At 41.0% G+C, this 16,923-nt stretch overlaps 1 protein-coding gene across 2 annotated transcripts in view; it reads right to left on the bottom strand.

Moving 5' to 3' along the window:
• Window positions 1–16,923, bottom strand: part of SDAD1 (SDA1 domain containing 1) — a 33,970-nt gene extending 17,047 nt beyond the window's left edge. For both annotated transcript variants that reach the window (XM_059668214.1, XM_059668215.1), the window contains exons 1-8: window positions 16,698–16,923; window positions 14,173–14,277; window positions 13,347–13,445; window positions 10,493–10,603; window positions 8,080–8,151; window positions 7,901–8,001; window positions 5,189–5,246; window positions 4,009–4,083 (exon numbers count right to left, since the gene is read on the bottom strand). In XM_059668214.1, coding sequence (XP_059524197.1) covers window positions 4,009–4,083; window positions 5,189–5,246; window positions 7,901–8,001; window positions 8,080–8,151; window positions 10,493–10,603; window positions 13,347–13,445; window positions 14,173–14,277; window positions 16,698–16,787 — 711 coding nt within the window. In that variant the 5' untranslated portion in view covers window positions 16,788–16,923. The remainder of the gene's footprint in view (window positions 1–4,008; window positions 4,084–5,188; window positions 5,247–7,900; window positions 8,002–8,079; window positions 8,152–10,492; window positions 10,604–13,346; window positions 13,446–14,172; window positions 14,278–16,697) is intronic.

The raw sequence follows: 16,923 nt of genomic DNA, 5'->3' as shown, positions 1-16,923 counted from the left end.
CTCCTCCCCCCGGTACCTCTCCCCTGCCCAGACTTCATCACACTACTTTCTGTGTCCATGGGTTATGTATATATGCATATAAGTTTTTTGGTTAATCTCTCCCAACCCACCCCTGCCTTCCCTCTGAGATTCATCAGTCTGTTCCATGCTTCTATGTCTCTGGATCTATTTTGTTCATCAGTTTATTTTGTTCATTAGATTCCACATATGAGTGAGATCATGTGATACTTGTCTTCCTTTGACTTATTTCACTTAGCATAATGCTCTCCAGGTCCCTCTATGATGTCTCAAAGCATAAGAGATCCTTCTTTTTTAATTTTCCTTTTAATTTTTATTAAAGTATAATATATTGACAGACTGCAACTTTGCTCTAATTTGAAAAACAAACTGGAAACAAGTATTTATGAACAGGAAAATTTTTAACTATAATACATTTATATTCAGAAATATGATGTGTAGGGTAAAAGCATATGACAGAGAGGAACAAAATAGAAACAGAGGAATGGATATATGGAACAGACTGACAAAGGCCAGAGGAGAAGGGGGTGGAGGTAGAGGTGGGGGGACTAGAAAGAAGGTTGAAGAGATTAGCCAAAGAACATAGATGCATAACCCACAGACATAGACAACAGTATGGTTATAGCCAGAGGGATGGGGAGGCAGGGGCTGGGTGGAACAGGCAAAGGGGAGGGGTAAATGTTGGACCTCTGTAATAGTGTCAACAATGTTTTTAAAAAAGCATAGGGCAGATTTACATATACTAACAGAATAAGCTGTAAATGCATTGGTAAGTATATATTGACACAAAGAAAGCAATCTGCAGTATAATATGTGTATTATTTACATATTTTAAAAACCTACTGTGGCTTGGCTGGCATAGCTCAGTGGTTGAGCATCAACCTATGAACCAAGAGGTCACGGTTCGATTCCCAGTCAGGGCACATGCCTGGATTGCAGGCTCAATCCCCAGTGTGGGGTGTATAGGAGGCAGCCAATCAATGATTCTCTCTCATCATTGATGCTTCTATCTCTGTATTCCTCTCCCTTCCTCTCTGAAATCAATAAAAAATATTAAAAATAAAATAAAAAAATAAAAACCTACTGTGCATATAAGACAATCATATACACACCTACATATATAACTGCAAGGGGAAACAAAATGGTTATCTGTGAAGAAGGGATGGAGAAGTGGAAATAACACAGGGTCAAGCAAATTTCTATTTTATCTATAGTATCTGAAACTTTTTACAATAAAAATGTATTACTCATACACCATTTAATAAGATAAAATGAATTACAAAATATTATTATATACTAGTGGCCCAGTGCATGAATTTGTGCACATTGAAAGAAAATTAATTAGAAATATGCCGGGGTCCAACCCCAGCGGGTCCAGGGGTTCCCAAAGGTGCGGACGGAGTCGGCGAAGAAGGAATGACATGAAGACTGAGTTCAGTTGATCATCATAGCCGGGTTCTCTTGTCAGGGTCTGGTCAGGATCTCTAGCGAAGTTCTGGTTAGGATCTCCAGAGAGGTTCTGCTCAGGTTCTCCAGCCAGGTTCGGTCACCAGGTTCTAGTCAGGCTCTCCTGCCAATCTCCGCAGTCAGGTTCAGTCCAGGATCCCCTGCCATGCTCTCTCGCCAGGCTCCGCCTCCAGGCTCCGAGGCCAGTCCCTGTCCAGGATCCTCCGGCATGCTCTCGCCAGCGAAGTTCTTCTGTCTCTAGAGAACGTTCTGTGTAGGTTCTGTGCCTAGGCTCTGTCTCTCTTGGTCCTGTCTTCCAAGCCCTGTGTTGTGAGTTCTGTGTTCTGAGTTCTGTTTCTCTGTCTGGTTACATCTGTATTTATACCAGTTGATTCAAATCCTGTCAATTTCTATTACAAAGGTTAGGGCGTTTCTTATCTCCATTCCAGCGAGTAAAGATTATGTAGCTTAAGCATGATTGTTCATAGTTAAAGTGATTAACTACCCGCCTGGCACTTAGTTAAGGAGTTTCATCCCCTCCCTAACTTCAGGGGAAAATCCCTACCTGGGGATTCAACCTTTCTCGGAGAGGTGACCTTGGTTAAAACACAGCGCCAAGAAGGTGAGCAAACATATTAAGAACCGTATGCTATATATGCCAGGTCCCTTGAAACAGCAAGGATGGACCGGCTCCCGGCAGAAATATTTTAATATTGCTATTCGCCCTTTCTCTATAATAGAAGTGTCAACCAAATTCATGATCAACAATGACAGATCAAAACACACACATACAACTGGCGCCAGTGAGAGCTTTATATGTATCGCGCATGTGCAAGTCAACTCAGTGTTTTATATGTATAGAATAAACTTGCTTAATTAAACTGCTTTCTGATGTAGCTAAACTTTTTCCAGCTCAGTGAAGCACCCCAACTTCTCTTTTAGGTAATTGTCAGTAACACAGCAGTAAATATCAACACGAAGCAGATTATTATTGTAGATCACGCAGGGAGAACAAAGGGTAAAATATTTAACTGTAGCAGTGTTTGACTATATTCTGCACAGTGAGAAAACCTGAAGTCATTTTCAAGGTCCACCATTTCTTACTTCTTTTCAGTTGGGTCAAGTTTCTAAACTTTCTAAATCTCCATTTTCCAGTTAATGAAAGGAAAATAGGATTCCACCAGGTCTCCTATCTACCTACTCCAGGACTTCTGTGAGGATCAAATGAGATGAGGCACATAAAAGCCCTTCACAGACATTTGGTTACAGTGTGAAATGTTTGCACCTGGCTATAAAGCAAGGCGTGTTCCTGAGCTGAAGAAATGCAAAGAGGCTAGGGACAGTAAGCCAGGCATGCTATATGACGTTACCCAGCGCCCACAGCTACCGTTTCCGGACTGGGTTGGGCTGTGGGCCGCATTTTGTGCCACGGAGTCTCGGCAGCATTGGCTGCGATTTGGTGGGGTGTCACTCCGGGGTCGTGGCAGGGCCTGTGACCCACTTGGGGGAAGCCAAGTGTTGCTTTGTGGGCACCAGGTTTCTCTGTGTGCGTCATGGCAGCTCCTGTGTTGAGCTGACCCCTAGTGGTCAGTGGGCATATAGCAACTGGTCAGACACTTAGCATATTAGCCTTTTATGTATATAGACTAGAGGCCCGTGATCAGGCATGATCGGGGCCTTCCTTCCCCTGGCTGCTGGCCAGGGCCTTCCTTCCTTCCTTCTGTGCCGCCCCCTGGTGGTCAGCGCACGTCATAGTGAGCGGTTGAATTCCCAGTCGGTCAAACTCCCAAGGGAACAATTTGCATGTTAGCCTTTTATTATATAGGATTCCAGTATTCTTATAAAAATGCTAAAATAGGAAGGGAAATTTTTCTCCTTTTAAATTTAATTAAAAGTACTTTTTTAATTAATAAAATTTCATATATCTTGATTTTTCCTTTTAAAGATGCCACGATATTACTCCTCTCCATTCCCCCACTTTGAACTTCTATGATGTCAATACTCACCTCAAAAATGTGTTGGCAGCATCGCCCTAACTGGTTTGGCTCAGTGGATAGAGCGTCAGCCTGCGGACTCAAGGGTCCCAGGTTTGATTCCGGTCAAGGGCATGTGCCTTGGTTGCGGGCACGTCCCCAGTAGGGAGTGTGCAGGAGGCAGCCGATCAATGTTTCTATCTCATCGATGTTTCTAACTCTCTATCCCTCTCCCTTCCTCTCCACGAAAAATCAATAAAATATATTTTTTTAAAAATGTGTTGGCAGCAATTTTCATTCTAAGTTTATATAGTGAGGTATAGTAACTGCTTTAGAACTAATAACAAGGGTGAATGAATCTAAGTTTTATTAGCTACTTAACCAATCTTACTAAACTTAAGTGACAAATTCTAAACTATAAAATCTCCACATGGCAGAACTCAATAAAGGATAAATGTAACATGTAAGTTCCTTTCTAATGTAAGCAGTCATGGATTTTACCATTTTCCCTGAAAGCAATAATGAAATCTCATAAGCTGTAAAATTCAGAAGCATTTATGGTTAAACTAACCTCCGATTCTGAGTCGCTGTCTTGTTTTTCCTCTTCATCTTTCCCAAGGAAGAATGTTAAAGCAGCAACTAATATCTAAAGATCAATCAGAACAAAAAATTACTCATCCCACCTTACAACAAAGAATAAATACTTCTGTCTACTCTTTATATAAGTGTACACAAAAGGATCTAAAGAAAAAATTAAAAATGGGATTTGAGCTAATTTTCTCAATTAAAACATAATGCTTTTATAACATTACTTGTCCTAAAAAATATATAATTTAAAAAAATGTTAGATAAAAATATCTAGGCTCTACATAGTTATCTTTCAAGTAGACTGTCAAGAATTTCCATGCCATGGCTTGGTAGATCAGTTGGTTAGAGCCTCATCCTGATACATAATAGTTATGGGTTTGATTCTTGGTCAGGGCATATACAAGAATCAACCAATGAATGCATAATAAGAGGAACAACAAATCAATGTTTCTCTCTCTCGCTAAAAATAAAAAAATCAATAATAAAAAAAAGAATTTCTACTTCCCCCCTACAAAAAAGTGGCATTACAGTCCTTTTAATAGAAAGTCAAACATATCCTTATTATCTTTCATCTGTGTCTGAGCCCAATAAAATAGACAACAATTATAGGAAAAACATAAAATCAACACTATTGTTTAATACACAGCATATTACAACACTCATATGTAGAATTGTGCACCTGAAACCATTATTATTTTATTAACTAGTGTCATCCCAATAATTTCAATAAAAAGGGGGAGCCTTAGCCAGTTTGGCTCAGTGGAAAGAGCGTTGGCCTGTGAACTGAAAGGTCCCAGGTTCGATTCCGATCAAGGGCACATGCCCAGGTTGTGGGCTCAATCCCCAGTGGGGGGCCTGCGGGAAGCAGCCAATCAATGATTCTCTCTCATCATTGATGTTTCTATCTCTCTCGCCCTCTCCCTTCCTCTCTGAAATCAATAAAAATATATTAAAAGAAAAAAAAAAGGGGGGGGGAGGGAACCTTCATGATAATTTTGACTCTTCTAAAGCACAGGTTGATGAAGCAGGAAATGGCATATACACAGAGCACCAGTAAAATGAACTACATACTCCCTCTTCCTCGTATACCATTCTCCTTTACTCTCTATGGAGAAGCAGACCACTCACAAACAGTGCCTTCACACAGCCACACAGATGCTCACCTTGGTGACCTTAGAGAAACACGCAGTTGTTATAACATTGACAGTTTTGGCATCGTTCCTGGAGAAAGACAAATGAATGTTATAAAGTAAGTTTTCATTCTATTGTATTTGACAGCACAAGGGCACAAAATAAATAATATAATAAACATTTCTGACTTGTTAGAATTCATAGCTATAATAATTTTAAAAAGTCATAAGTTGCTAGTCAACCAAAGTTTGATTACTTAATTTAATACTAATTAAACTTAAGCTCAGTCTTACTTCAGAAAATTATGCAGTCATTAAGACGCACTCATGGCCCTGGCTGGGTAGCTCAGTTGGTTTGAGCAATATCCCGATACACCAAGATTGCGAGTTTGATCCCTGAGCACGGCACATACAATAAGCATGTCAAACTCATGGCCGGCAGGCCGCATGTGGCCCACAGTGCATATTTTTGCAGCCCAGCCAATATAACGGTATGTAAGAAACGTTTAATAAAAATTCCGTAACTTAATTTTTACAATATCCTGTTATACAGTGATGGCGAACCTGACATGCGTGTCAGAGGTGACACGCGAACTCATTTTTTTGGTTGATTTTTCTTCGTTAAATGGCATTTAAATATATAAAATAAATATCAAAAATATAAATCTTTGTTTTACTATGGTTGCAAATATCAAAAAATTTCTCTATGTGACACGGCACCAGAGTTAAGTTAGGGTTTTTTAAAATGCTGACACACCGAGCTCAAAAGGTTCGCCATCACTGCTGTTATACATAATTATTAATAACGAACTACAACGTTCTCTAATGACTGATTACTATAATCGCGTTGCATTCACTTCCCTTACGCACCTTATGCACAGGCGCACCATTTCTCTCCACTAATACTAGCAGCGAATATTTTAGCAGCTGACTGCCACGTCATTAGTCTTGGACTGACTTGTTTGGTGTGCGCAACAGGAAATATTTCACTTTCAGCGAACAAGAAAAATAGGTTTATTTGCATTACGCTTATTAATCTGTGCAGTTATTCAATGTCTGGTAAGTTAATGTTCAAGAGAAAATTAATTTTTATTAAAATGTTCTATTATTTTATGTTAACAATTACTCATTTATTTCAGCCCTTTGTATTTAGCATGTCTCTACTGAAATAAACCTACATTTCTATGAAAATTGAAGCTTTTGGTTTTTTTTGCAGCTCACATAAACTTAAACCTTGTTTATTTGGCCCAGGTTAGCCTTTGAGTTTGACATGCTTGACATACAGGAATCAACTAATGAAAGCATAAAAAGTGAAACAACAAATCGATGCTTCTCTCTCTTCCCCTTCCTCTCTAAACAAACAAACAAACAAAAAACACACACAAAAAGATGCCCTTAGGAAAACTTTAATGGAATGGGAGCCCATTGAAGAGAAGTGAAACAAATAAAAAACTATTAATGTAGCAAAATTCTAACAGTAAAAATTCATGCTAAAGAAAAGGCAGGAGGAATTACAAATTTTTAATAGTGACTGTCTCTGGGTGGTGAGACTATCAATAATGTTTTTAAAAGACTTTTCTGGCTTCTTCAAATTTTCTGTTGCAATGAATATTACTAGTTTTATAGTAAGTAAATAAATAAGAAAAGCAAAACACATGAGTTGGAGGCACTCTATCAATAAACCAAAGTTCATAAAACATGACATTTTATAAAAATAGGATAAATTGACTTGAAAATTGCCAGAGTGGCAAAGAAGAAAGAGCACAGATTTCAGAGTCAAGACAGATCTGGGTTTGAATTTTAGCTCTGTCCTTTATTAGTTACTAAAATTAAACTCTATGAACTTTAGTGTCAATACCTATCAAATGTGAATAATTCCAGATAAGCTGCATTACTTTGTTCTGAAGGGAGAACAATCTATATATATAAAACCCTAATATGCAAATAGACTGAATGGCGGAACAACCAAACAACCAGTTGCTATGACATGTGCTGACCACCAGGAGGGTGCATGCAGAACATGGCGGGTGTTGGCTGCGGTGGGATGGTGGAGCAGATGAGTGGGGGTGCCAGACCAAGGTGGGGCGCTGGTCACTGTCATCAGGGCGAGCCTCTGATGGTTACTGAAAATTCTTTGTTCCCGTGCACCACTGTCCCGCTAGGCGCTTGCACCTGCTGCCAGCGCCGGCCCTGCTTGCGTCCGCTGCTGGCACCAGAGTTGCCACTCACACCCGCTACCAGCGCCGGCCCCAATCACTCTGTGCCATCAGTGGGTGTGAGCAGCAGCTGCCGGCCCTGATCACCTTTGAAGGCTTTTCCACTTCCCCCTCCTCCTGAGGGGCTATTGGGGCAGCAGCAGCTGCTCACACCCAATCGCTCTGTGCCATCAGCAGGTTTGAGCAGGGCCAGCACTGTCAGGCAGTGGGAGCGGGGCTGCCAGCAGACAGGGTACCAGGACCGCGGTGGGGGGTTGGGCGGGGGCATGGAGGATGGGCTGAGACCCGCCCCTGTGCCCACCGCAGCTTCGCGGCCTACAGTGCCTTTCAAGGTGCACGAATTTATGCACTGGATCCCTAGTGTAATATAAGGTGTATGTGCTCAACAAATGGTAACCAGTGGTGCTGCCTCTGCATATTTACTTCCATTCTTACTCAAGATCAAGAAAAATAATTGTGCATGTGCTCTGTAGTAACTACAAATGAACAAACGATTCTATTTCTCAAGCGACAAATACATATATATTACCAGATGTTTCTTCTGTAGAGTTCAATCATCACATCCAAGGATATCTTAGCTGCAGTTGCATTGCTGTCTCTCAGCATGGTGTACATGAAATTCTGCAACACCTAAAGAAAAAGAGGAGAAAGAAGCCTTAATACACTGATGGTACAATGCTGCAACATGGAAAACAAAAGGATACTTACTACATTCACTTTATTGTTCTTGTGTTTTGCATTTATATTCTTGATATCAGTCACAATATGCGTGTATAAAGTCTGAGGAAAAGAGACAAAAACATATATATATTAACCAACATTTCAAACTTTGCTTAATTTGGAGAAAAATACAAATGTACAAGAGGATTTAATATTATCTACTTTACATTTTATCACAAAAGAGACCAAAAACAAAATAAAAAGCAACAGCTAAAATGCAAAAGGAAAACTGCCCTGAAAAGGTTAATCATGGAGTTACCATATCACCCAATAATTCCACTCTTAAATAGTCAAAAAGTGAAAACAATCCAAATGTCCAATAACCTATGAATGTGGTATAATCATCAATGGAATAGTATTTGGCAACAAAAAAAAAAAATGAAGAAATACTAATATATGCTACAACATGGATAAACCTTGTAAACATTATGCTAAGAAGCCAGACACAAAAAGCTACATACTGTCTGCGTCCATTTATATAAAACTAGGGGCCCGGTGCACGAAATTCGTGCACTGGGTGTGTGTGGGGGGGGGGAGTGTCCCTCAGCCCAGCCTGCCCCCTCTCACATACTGGGAGCCCTCAGGCGTTGACCCCCATCACCCTCCAATCACAGGATCGGCCCCTTGCCCAGGCCTGACGCCTCTGGCCTAGGCGTCCGGCCCGAGCAGCGGGAACCTGCAGTGGCAGCGGGGGGCGCCGCGATCGCGCGGGCTCTGCCCCTGCTCCTGCAGGATACCTCTGAGGCGTCGGCCTGGGCAGCGGGGACCCACAGCTGCAGCGGCCCCGCGATCGTGGGCTTCGCTTTAGGCCCAGGCAAGGGACCCCTAGCTCCTGGGACTGCCAGCTTCGACCGTGCCCAGGTCCCATCGCTGGCTCCACCCCTACTTCCTGCTATCACTGGCCAGGGCGGAAAAGGCGCCTGATTCTCTGATCATGGCTGGGGGGCCCCAGGGCCGCCTTTGCCCTGCCCCCCAGCTCTTAGCTCCCCCCTGGGTTTCCGATCACTGTCAGTGGCAGGGGGCTTCTTCCTGCTTTCCCTTTCGCCTCCCTGCATTGAGCCTACATATGCAAATTAACCGCCATCTTGTTGGCAGTTAACTGCCAATCTTAGTTGGCAGTTAATTTGCATATAGCCCTGATTAGCCAATGAAAAGGGTAGCTAGTACGCCAATTACCATTTTTCTCTTTTATTAGTGTTGATATCCAGAGTAGGCAAATCAAAAAGACCAAAAATAGATGGGTGGTTGCCTAGGGATTGGGAGAGATGGAGGCATGGGGAATAATTGCTCATGGGAATGGGATTTCTTTCGAGGGTGATAAAAATGTTCTAAAATTGATTGTTATGATACTTGCAAAATCTGCGAGTATACAAAAAACCACTGAATAGTCCATTTAAATGGATGAATTGTGTATGAATTATAGTTGCTCCATTTTCTGAGCCCCTAACTCCATGCAAGATCATGTTGGCAATACAAGTATCATTGGTGCCCAAAACATGTTCCTATAAACAACTTTTATCCCACAAGTGAGACCAGGGGTGGGCAAACTTTTTGACTCGAGGGCCACAATGGGTTCTTAAACTGGACCGGAGGGCCGGAACAAAAGCATGGATGGAGTGTTTGTGTGAACTAATATAAATTCAAAGTAAACATCATTACATAAAAGGGTACGGTCTTTTTTTTTTTTTAGTTTTATTCATTTCAAACGGGCCGTAGTTTGCCCACGGCTGAGTTAGACCAAGAAATACAATTGCTAACATCAAATGGTGGCAGTTTCTAAACACTTTGAAAAAAACTACTAAGTTAATGAATGTGAACTTAAATTTTTTTTGCTTAAATTTCTTTTATAAACCTTTAGCTTCTGCTCTTACTTATGTAAGCAAATTCAAAGTCATAGGAAAACAGTAATAACAAAAAAAGTGAGTTTCTTGGGGGCTGAGGTTGGGGCAGTTATGGCTATGAGTGTTCAGTCCACGCTCTGATTTAGTCAGTATAGTGCAGAGAAAAGGGCTTGGGTTCTGGAGCCAGACTGCCTGGGTTTATATTCCTGCTCTACCACTCAGAATCTGTGTGACTCTGGGCATGTTACTCTATCTCAGCCTTTTCATCTATAAAATACTACTACTACTATCACTACTACTACTAATAAATCCTATATCATTAAGCAAGTAAACAAATAAATATCTAAAAAGCTCTGAGAATGGTACCTGACAAAAAGTAAGCATTTAATAAATGTTTAGCTATTACCACCATATTGCATGCAAAAAATGGTCAATTTTTTGCCTATTAAAATTATTCTTAATTATATCCAATAATGTGAAGCATCAAGACTTCACTCTACAAGTTTTATGTTACTGCAAGGAAAAATGAGATATATGAAAAAAGCAATTTTGCTCTTTACCTTTCGCAGAAGCTTATCATGGCAACGCAGAAGTTCAAAGAACAGTTCTAGTAAACTTGATGGATTGATGAGATTCTTATTTCTCAGCAAGATCAAAGCTTTGCAAAATGTCTCAGGAAGGAAAAGAAAATATACTTTAAGATAATGATAAAGTTAAGAAAATGGAGCATGTAAATCACAAAAGAGCCTATTAATCAGGCATCAGAACAGAGAGTCTCTGCCCTCATGGGCCTTACACACTGGGGGGTGTAGCAGAAGAGAGGACAGACAAGCAAGTAAGCACATAAACAGGAGTATCTCAGATAATAAATGTCACAAAGGAAGTAAAACAAGGTAATATATATATGATACATTGTGGCTATTTACACAGGGAGGTCAGCATCTGACAAAACCCCAGTAATCAATGAATCCACAAAGATAAGAAAGGTGGGTTAACAACAATAACATCATACACTAAACTGGAATAATCAATCTGAATTTGTGACCTTACAAGGCATTCTTTTGAAGTATTGTTAGTACTACAACAAAAGTTGCAGTACTCTTGCTTACCACCAACTTTTATGAGTACCCTTATCACTCAAATTTTTCCTCTAATTCTCTTCTCCATTGGATGGAACAAATAATCCTTGGAAAATAGCTGTCTTGGGGCAGGACAAACAGTAAGAAAGGGTTTGGAACTATTTCTGCCAGAATGCAAGGATGCTTTAAAAACATCAGGGCTATTGCTGAAAGAAGAAGCTCCCACCAGACAGGTGGTGACAGTTTGAAGGTGGCCATCACAATAGCCAAGTAAAAAGAGGATCCATCAATATGTTCTAAATGATTCTTCTAAAAAGGAATGCTAATTACAGATTCAATCCCTTGTTTCTTAGCAAAGAAAAATTTTAACTAGTGTTTTAAAAACCTACTAATCATCATAAAATACTATAAAGAAACATACACACATTTATTTATTAATAATTAGAGGCCCAGTGCGTGAATTCGTGCACTGGTGGGGTCCAGCTGGCCGGTCCCGATGGGGCTTACCATCGGCCTTGCCCCCTGGTCGAACTCCAGGTCGAACTCTCGGTTGAGAGGACAATTTGCATATTAGCCTTTTATTATATAGGATGCTTTGCAGACCAGTTTGGTTTGGTACTACTAGCCACACAAAACTTAAAGAAAACCTAATTACTTGGAAAGACACTGAGTCTCCATGCTCAAAATCTCAAATCTGTATAACCCAGAGGAACTTGAAAAGCTCCATGACTTAAGTAAAAGGCTTCTGACTAATGGTTGGAGTTTGAAGCCTCCTGTGCTATCAGGTCCTATGTCCCCAAGGGTTAACCAGTTGACAACCCTAAACCTGCAACCTTGGTTTGTCTGAGATGACATTTTTTTTGTTTGGGCCTAATCAAATTAATAAAATCTTAGAGAAGTTGTCCTAACCGGTTTGGCTCAGCGGTTAGAGCGTCGGCCTGCGGACTCAAGGGTCCCAGGTTCGATTCCGGTCAAGGGCATGTACCTTGGTTGCAGGCACATCCTCAGTAGGTGTGCAGGAGGCAGCTGACCAATGTTTCTCTCTCATTGATGTTTCTAACTCTCTATCCCTCTCCCTTCCTCTCTGTAAAAAATCAATAAAATATAATTTAAAAAAAAATCTTAGAGAAGTATAACAGAGCTAAACATATGGACTTAGCATTTTTACAAATTTTTGTATAAGATGTCAATGTTTTGTGATCATAATATTTATGTTAAGTTCTACTTGCTATAAACGTGTTTGGAAAGCGGATGTATACAATTTTAAAATGCCTAAGGCTGAGTTCCCTAGAAGTAGAGCCCTATTCATTACAGTGGTTTGTCTAGAAGGGAAGTAAGGCAGTAAAATAAGGCAGAGAAAAGCTGAGCAAGGATGTGTCCCTGGCTGAGACTAGCTCTAGTCAAATCACAAGCCCTGGAGTACAAACTGCAACAGAGAGTGGGACCCACCTTGAGGGACAGGGTCAGGGTTTTATACCACTGGGTTGGTCAGGTACCAGCTGTGAGCTGCAAGGTCAACCTCTCAGGTACTAGGCCTCCCATTTAGCTGAGAACAATGCTCCAGAGAACGGGCAGCTGGGGGCCATTAGGCAGGGGAAATGGATACACTGGCTTGGTAAAGGGATCTTGGCCAGGACCCAATGTCAACCACTAGAGTAAGAATATTTAAATGTTCAAACTGGCTATTTAAGGGATAAATTTATTAAATTAAGCATTATACAAACCATAAGGTGAAATTAAAGTTCTTTGGGCATATGATATTTGAATGACTAGAAGGAATCACCTATTCAATAGGGAAAAGAACATCTTAGGAGGGTTAGCATGCTGAAAGATCAGAAAGAAGAGTATAACTGAAAAGACAATGAGATTACACACACACACACACACATATGCACGCACATATAGGCAGGAAGCAGATCATGTAAGAACTTACAGGCTACGATAATGCGTTTGAGTTTTATCTATAATAATAAAAGCATAATATGCTAATTAGACTGGACATCCTTCTGGATAGCCTTCCTTCCAGACAAAGCCAAAGCGGGTGGGGGCTGAGGCAGAGGCGGCAGAGGCCCCCCGGCCGAGGCAGGCAGCAGAGGCCACCGGCCGTGGTGGCAGTGGCGGGCGGGGGTTGGGGCCAAGGCCCTTGCACGAATTTCATGCATTGGGCCTCTAATTCTAAGTTTAAATAAGAAGCCACAGAAGGATTTTAAAGGGTGACACATTTTGTTACACAATTTAGAAAGATGTTTAGCCAAGAGGCTATTTTCATTTAAACACATATTATAAGAATACACATGAACACAGCACAAGTTATCAATCCAAATACTGGCTCTACCATTCGAAGATCTGGATCCAAGACAGTGTGATTGTAGGAAAGAAGATCTTTCAACTCTTGAGGAAAGTTACTTAAATGTTCTGGGTAGCAGTGGCCAATCTGTAACAAAACAAAGACTCTTCTGAAGTCTGTCTTTCTCTCCTATGATTCATGTGCATGTATTTCGGATTTTCTGCAAAATTCTGCAAAAGGGGAATAAAGGCTATTTCATAGAGGTAGATGGCTCCAAATCATATCTTTTTCTTCTACAGGTAAATTTCTCTGACTCCTTTCATATTTCCTCTTAGTCTTATTAAAATATGTGTGACATGATTTAGAATCTGATTTTATAATGAATTTGAAGAAAACAAAAAGTCTGAAATTTTGCTCTGGATGGTTCTGTGAAAAGCTCTAGCAAAATCTTCCAACTCACCATACAGAGAAAGTAAATTTGCAAAGAGGGAAAACTGCCTGGTCGTGGTGGCTCAATGGTTGAGCCTCGACCTATGAACCAGAAGATCACCATTCGATTTTCAGTCAGGGCACATGCCCAGGTTGTGGGACTGATCCCCCATGCGGGGTGTGTGGGAGGCAGCTGATGAATGATTTTCTCTCATTATTGATATTTTTCTCTCTCTTTCTCAGCCCTTCCTCTCTGAAATCAATAAAAATATATATTAAAAAAAATTAAAATAATAATAAAAACATTTTTTTAAAAAGGGGGAAAATTTTTTTTTAAATGAAGCTTTCATTCCTGAATGGAATGAGGTTGGATATTACTGGAAAAATATTCTGCAAACTATGTGTAACAACTGATCTTTGTTTTACATAGAAATTATCTTCTTACCTGTGCCATAAACATCACCAGCTCTGCCAGTTCTTTGCTGGGTTTATTTGGTTGTAATCGGAAAATCTCCACATTGGACTTGTAGTGATTATACTGCTGTAGAAACTGTAGAAAAATAAAATTTAAGTTGGTCACCTTTTATTATATGACTTGCTCAGTATATTTAAGTCTTGGTTAGTGACATGGAGAAAATGATGTGGCAAAAGTATGCAGAAACTCTATCCTTATCTGCACTTTCAAAGTAAGTGTTGGAAACTTTATGTACATCACAGGTAATCTAAAGATCCTTTCCTTTATCGTTAGAAATTTAGGTGGTGTGGTGTAAAGAACAGTAAAGCCAAGAGTCAAAAACTCAGGTTCTGGCCCTATTCTGACATTTACTATCCAAATGACCCTTACTACATAGTCTGCGCATACAAAGCACTTATATCAGCAGAAAAACACCATGTCAGAAAATGTCAATTATGTATTTCTTAGGTACATGAAGCACTCCAGTCAAAATTCCCTTCTTCTTTTAAATATCGATTTAGATTCTATCCTGGAGTTCTAGATAGGATGTATTAACAGCCAAAAACAATAGACACACAGAAATAATGATAATAGCTTCCATTTGTTCATCACTTGCTATATGCCAAGCTCACTGTGTCCATTATCTCATTTAATTATGTTTAATCCTAACAACAACTTAAGAATGTTGAAACACCAGACATCAATTAGTTCCATGTATCTACTCTTCATCCACAGACCACAGCTTTGAGTGTGTGTGTACCAGAGAGTAAGAGAGTAAGAGACAGACAGACACTATGAGGACGAATATTTCTTAATACTGCAAGCCCTAAATGGTTAGTGACCTCCAAATCCATATATCCAATTAATTGTCTGATGTCTCTGTTTGGATGTCTACCAGACATTTTAAACTTAGCATGGTTAAAAAACATAACTCTTGATTTCTCCAACAAAACTGGTAGGCCTTCAGCTTTCTCCAAGAACAGGACTTCAGATAGCATGCAGCCCCTACATGCTTCAGGGAAGACCCCACCTCCTCTTGACTCCCTACTGCCATTGGCAAGAGTGAGGAGAGCACCCCAGAACTCAGTGTGCTTCCGGCAAGATCCTTTTCCCACTTCTTCCCCAATCCCACCCCAGCCCAGCCACCACTATCGAGGCATATTCATATACAAATTTACTTTCCTCATAGTCTTTACCACTGTATGTCTACCATCTAGAACAAAAGTCCAGGAAGAAGACTCTCAGATCTGTCTTACTGATCACTGTATCCCCAGTGCCTAGAACTGTACTGACACACAGTAGGTATAGTATGTGTGGATTTGCATATGCATTCACCAAGTGAATGAAAGAGCAATTCTCTGAAGTAAGAATTATCTTTCTTACATATTAAAAAGGCTCAGTGATTAATGCTTCCAAGTAACACAACTGGTCAACAGCAGGGTCAGGATTATTTAGCTGTGAAAACAATGTCCTTAAACACAGCACTGTACAGCTACAACTATTACTTTGTCACTGGTTGTGTACACAGCTTTACACATCGTTAGCGTCTCACCTATTACCTCATTTCTTGTATTTGTTTCTTACTCTTCATTTTCCTTGGAAAGGCTTTCTACACTGGTGACCTAAACCACTGGAACTGCTATTTGGTAAAAATCATTCAACTAAACATTTCTAAGTGAAAAGCTGGGGGAGGAGGAAAATGAGAAGGGCAAAAGATGAGTAACTGTTAGCCATTGAACAAACCACCATCTAGTGAGGAAGCAGCACAAACAATGGCAGCAGATGCTTAGCAGATCTCTCATTAACGCCCGCAGACACCGGGTGCCTGAGGAACACATCTGCCAAATTAATATAGTACCAAAATCACCACTTTCATTTTGTCGCTTCTTGGCTCAAACACCCTTAATGTTCACAATTTGTATGAAATCAGCATACAAAGTCCCTCGCAATCTGAACCTAACCTAATTTTTAACCTCATCTTTCCCCGAAGCAAATTCTGACATCCAGGTCATGCCCGCTTCCGATGCGACTGAATCCTGAGTTCACAAACTAGACTAAGCCCCTGTCTATCCCTTATAGGTGAGAATTCACCTCCTTCCCGACACAACCCACCGCAGAGCGCGGGGCAAACAGACGTCGGTCGCAAGCATCCTGAGAAACGACACGTCAAGTGTTACCATGAATTCAAGTTAGGAGTTTCTGAAAAGAAAAGGCAGAGAAACCTACATGGGAGTTGGAGGTTGGAAGCGCGCCATCTGTCCCCCTAAAGCAAAATGCGGTATTTAAAGGTCTACGGAGCAGGTAGAAAAATCCGAAGGGACAGAGTTCCAAGAGGTGGACCACGCGCCTTAAGGCATGTCCCTTTCCCAGCCCCCTCTCCCTTCCCGACAGACCCCAGAACCTAAGGGTAGCACACGCGGCCAGCCAGGATCCCCAACTCCACTCCACGCCTCCCAACCCCACTCGCGTCAACCAGGCGCGCCTCGGCCTCTAGCGTTGCCGCGGCGCAGTCCCACCTCCTCCACGTAGGCCGGCGGGTCCCGCTTGATCAGGTTCTGTAACTGCGGCAGGTTGCTGGGCAGTTTGTTGTTGTTTCTGCTGGACATTTTGGCTGCTGACGAACTCCACGGCGGGCAGTTTTAAAGAAAGAAAGAAAGAAAAAAAAAAAAACACCCTACACCGATGGCAATTACCACCCGTCCCAGATCCTGCCGGGAATCGTGCAGCACGGTAGGACCGGAA

This window comes from Myotis daubentonii, chromosome 1 (genome assembly GCF_963259705.1).
Source record: "Myotis daubentonii chromosome 1, mMyoDau2.1, whole genome shotgun sequence".
Classification (NCBI taxonomy): domain Eukaryota; kingdom Metazoa; phylum Chordata; class Mammalia; order Chiroptera; family Vespertilionidae; genus Myotis; species Myotis daubentonii.
Note: the sequence above shows the minus strand (reverse complement) of the source record. Positions and strands in the feature narration are given on the sequence as shown.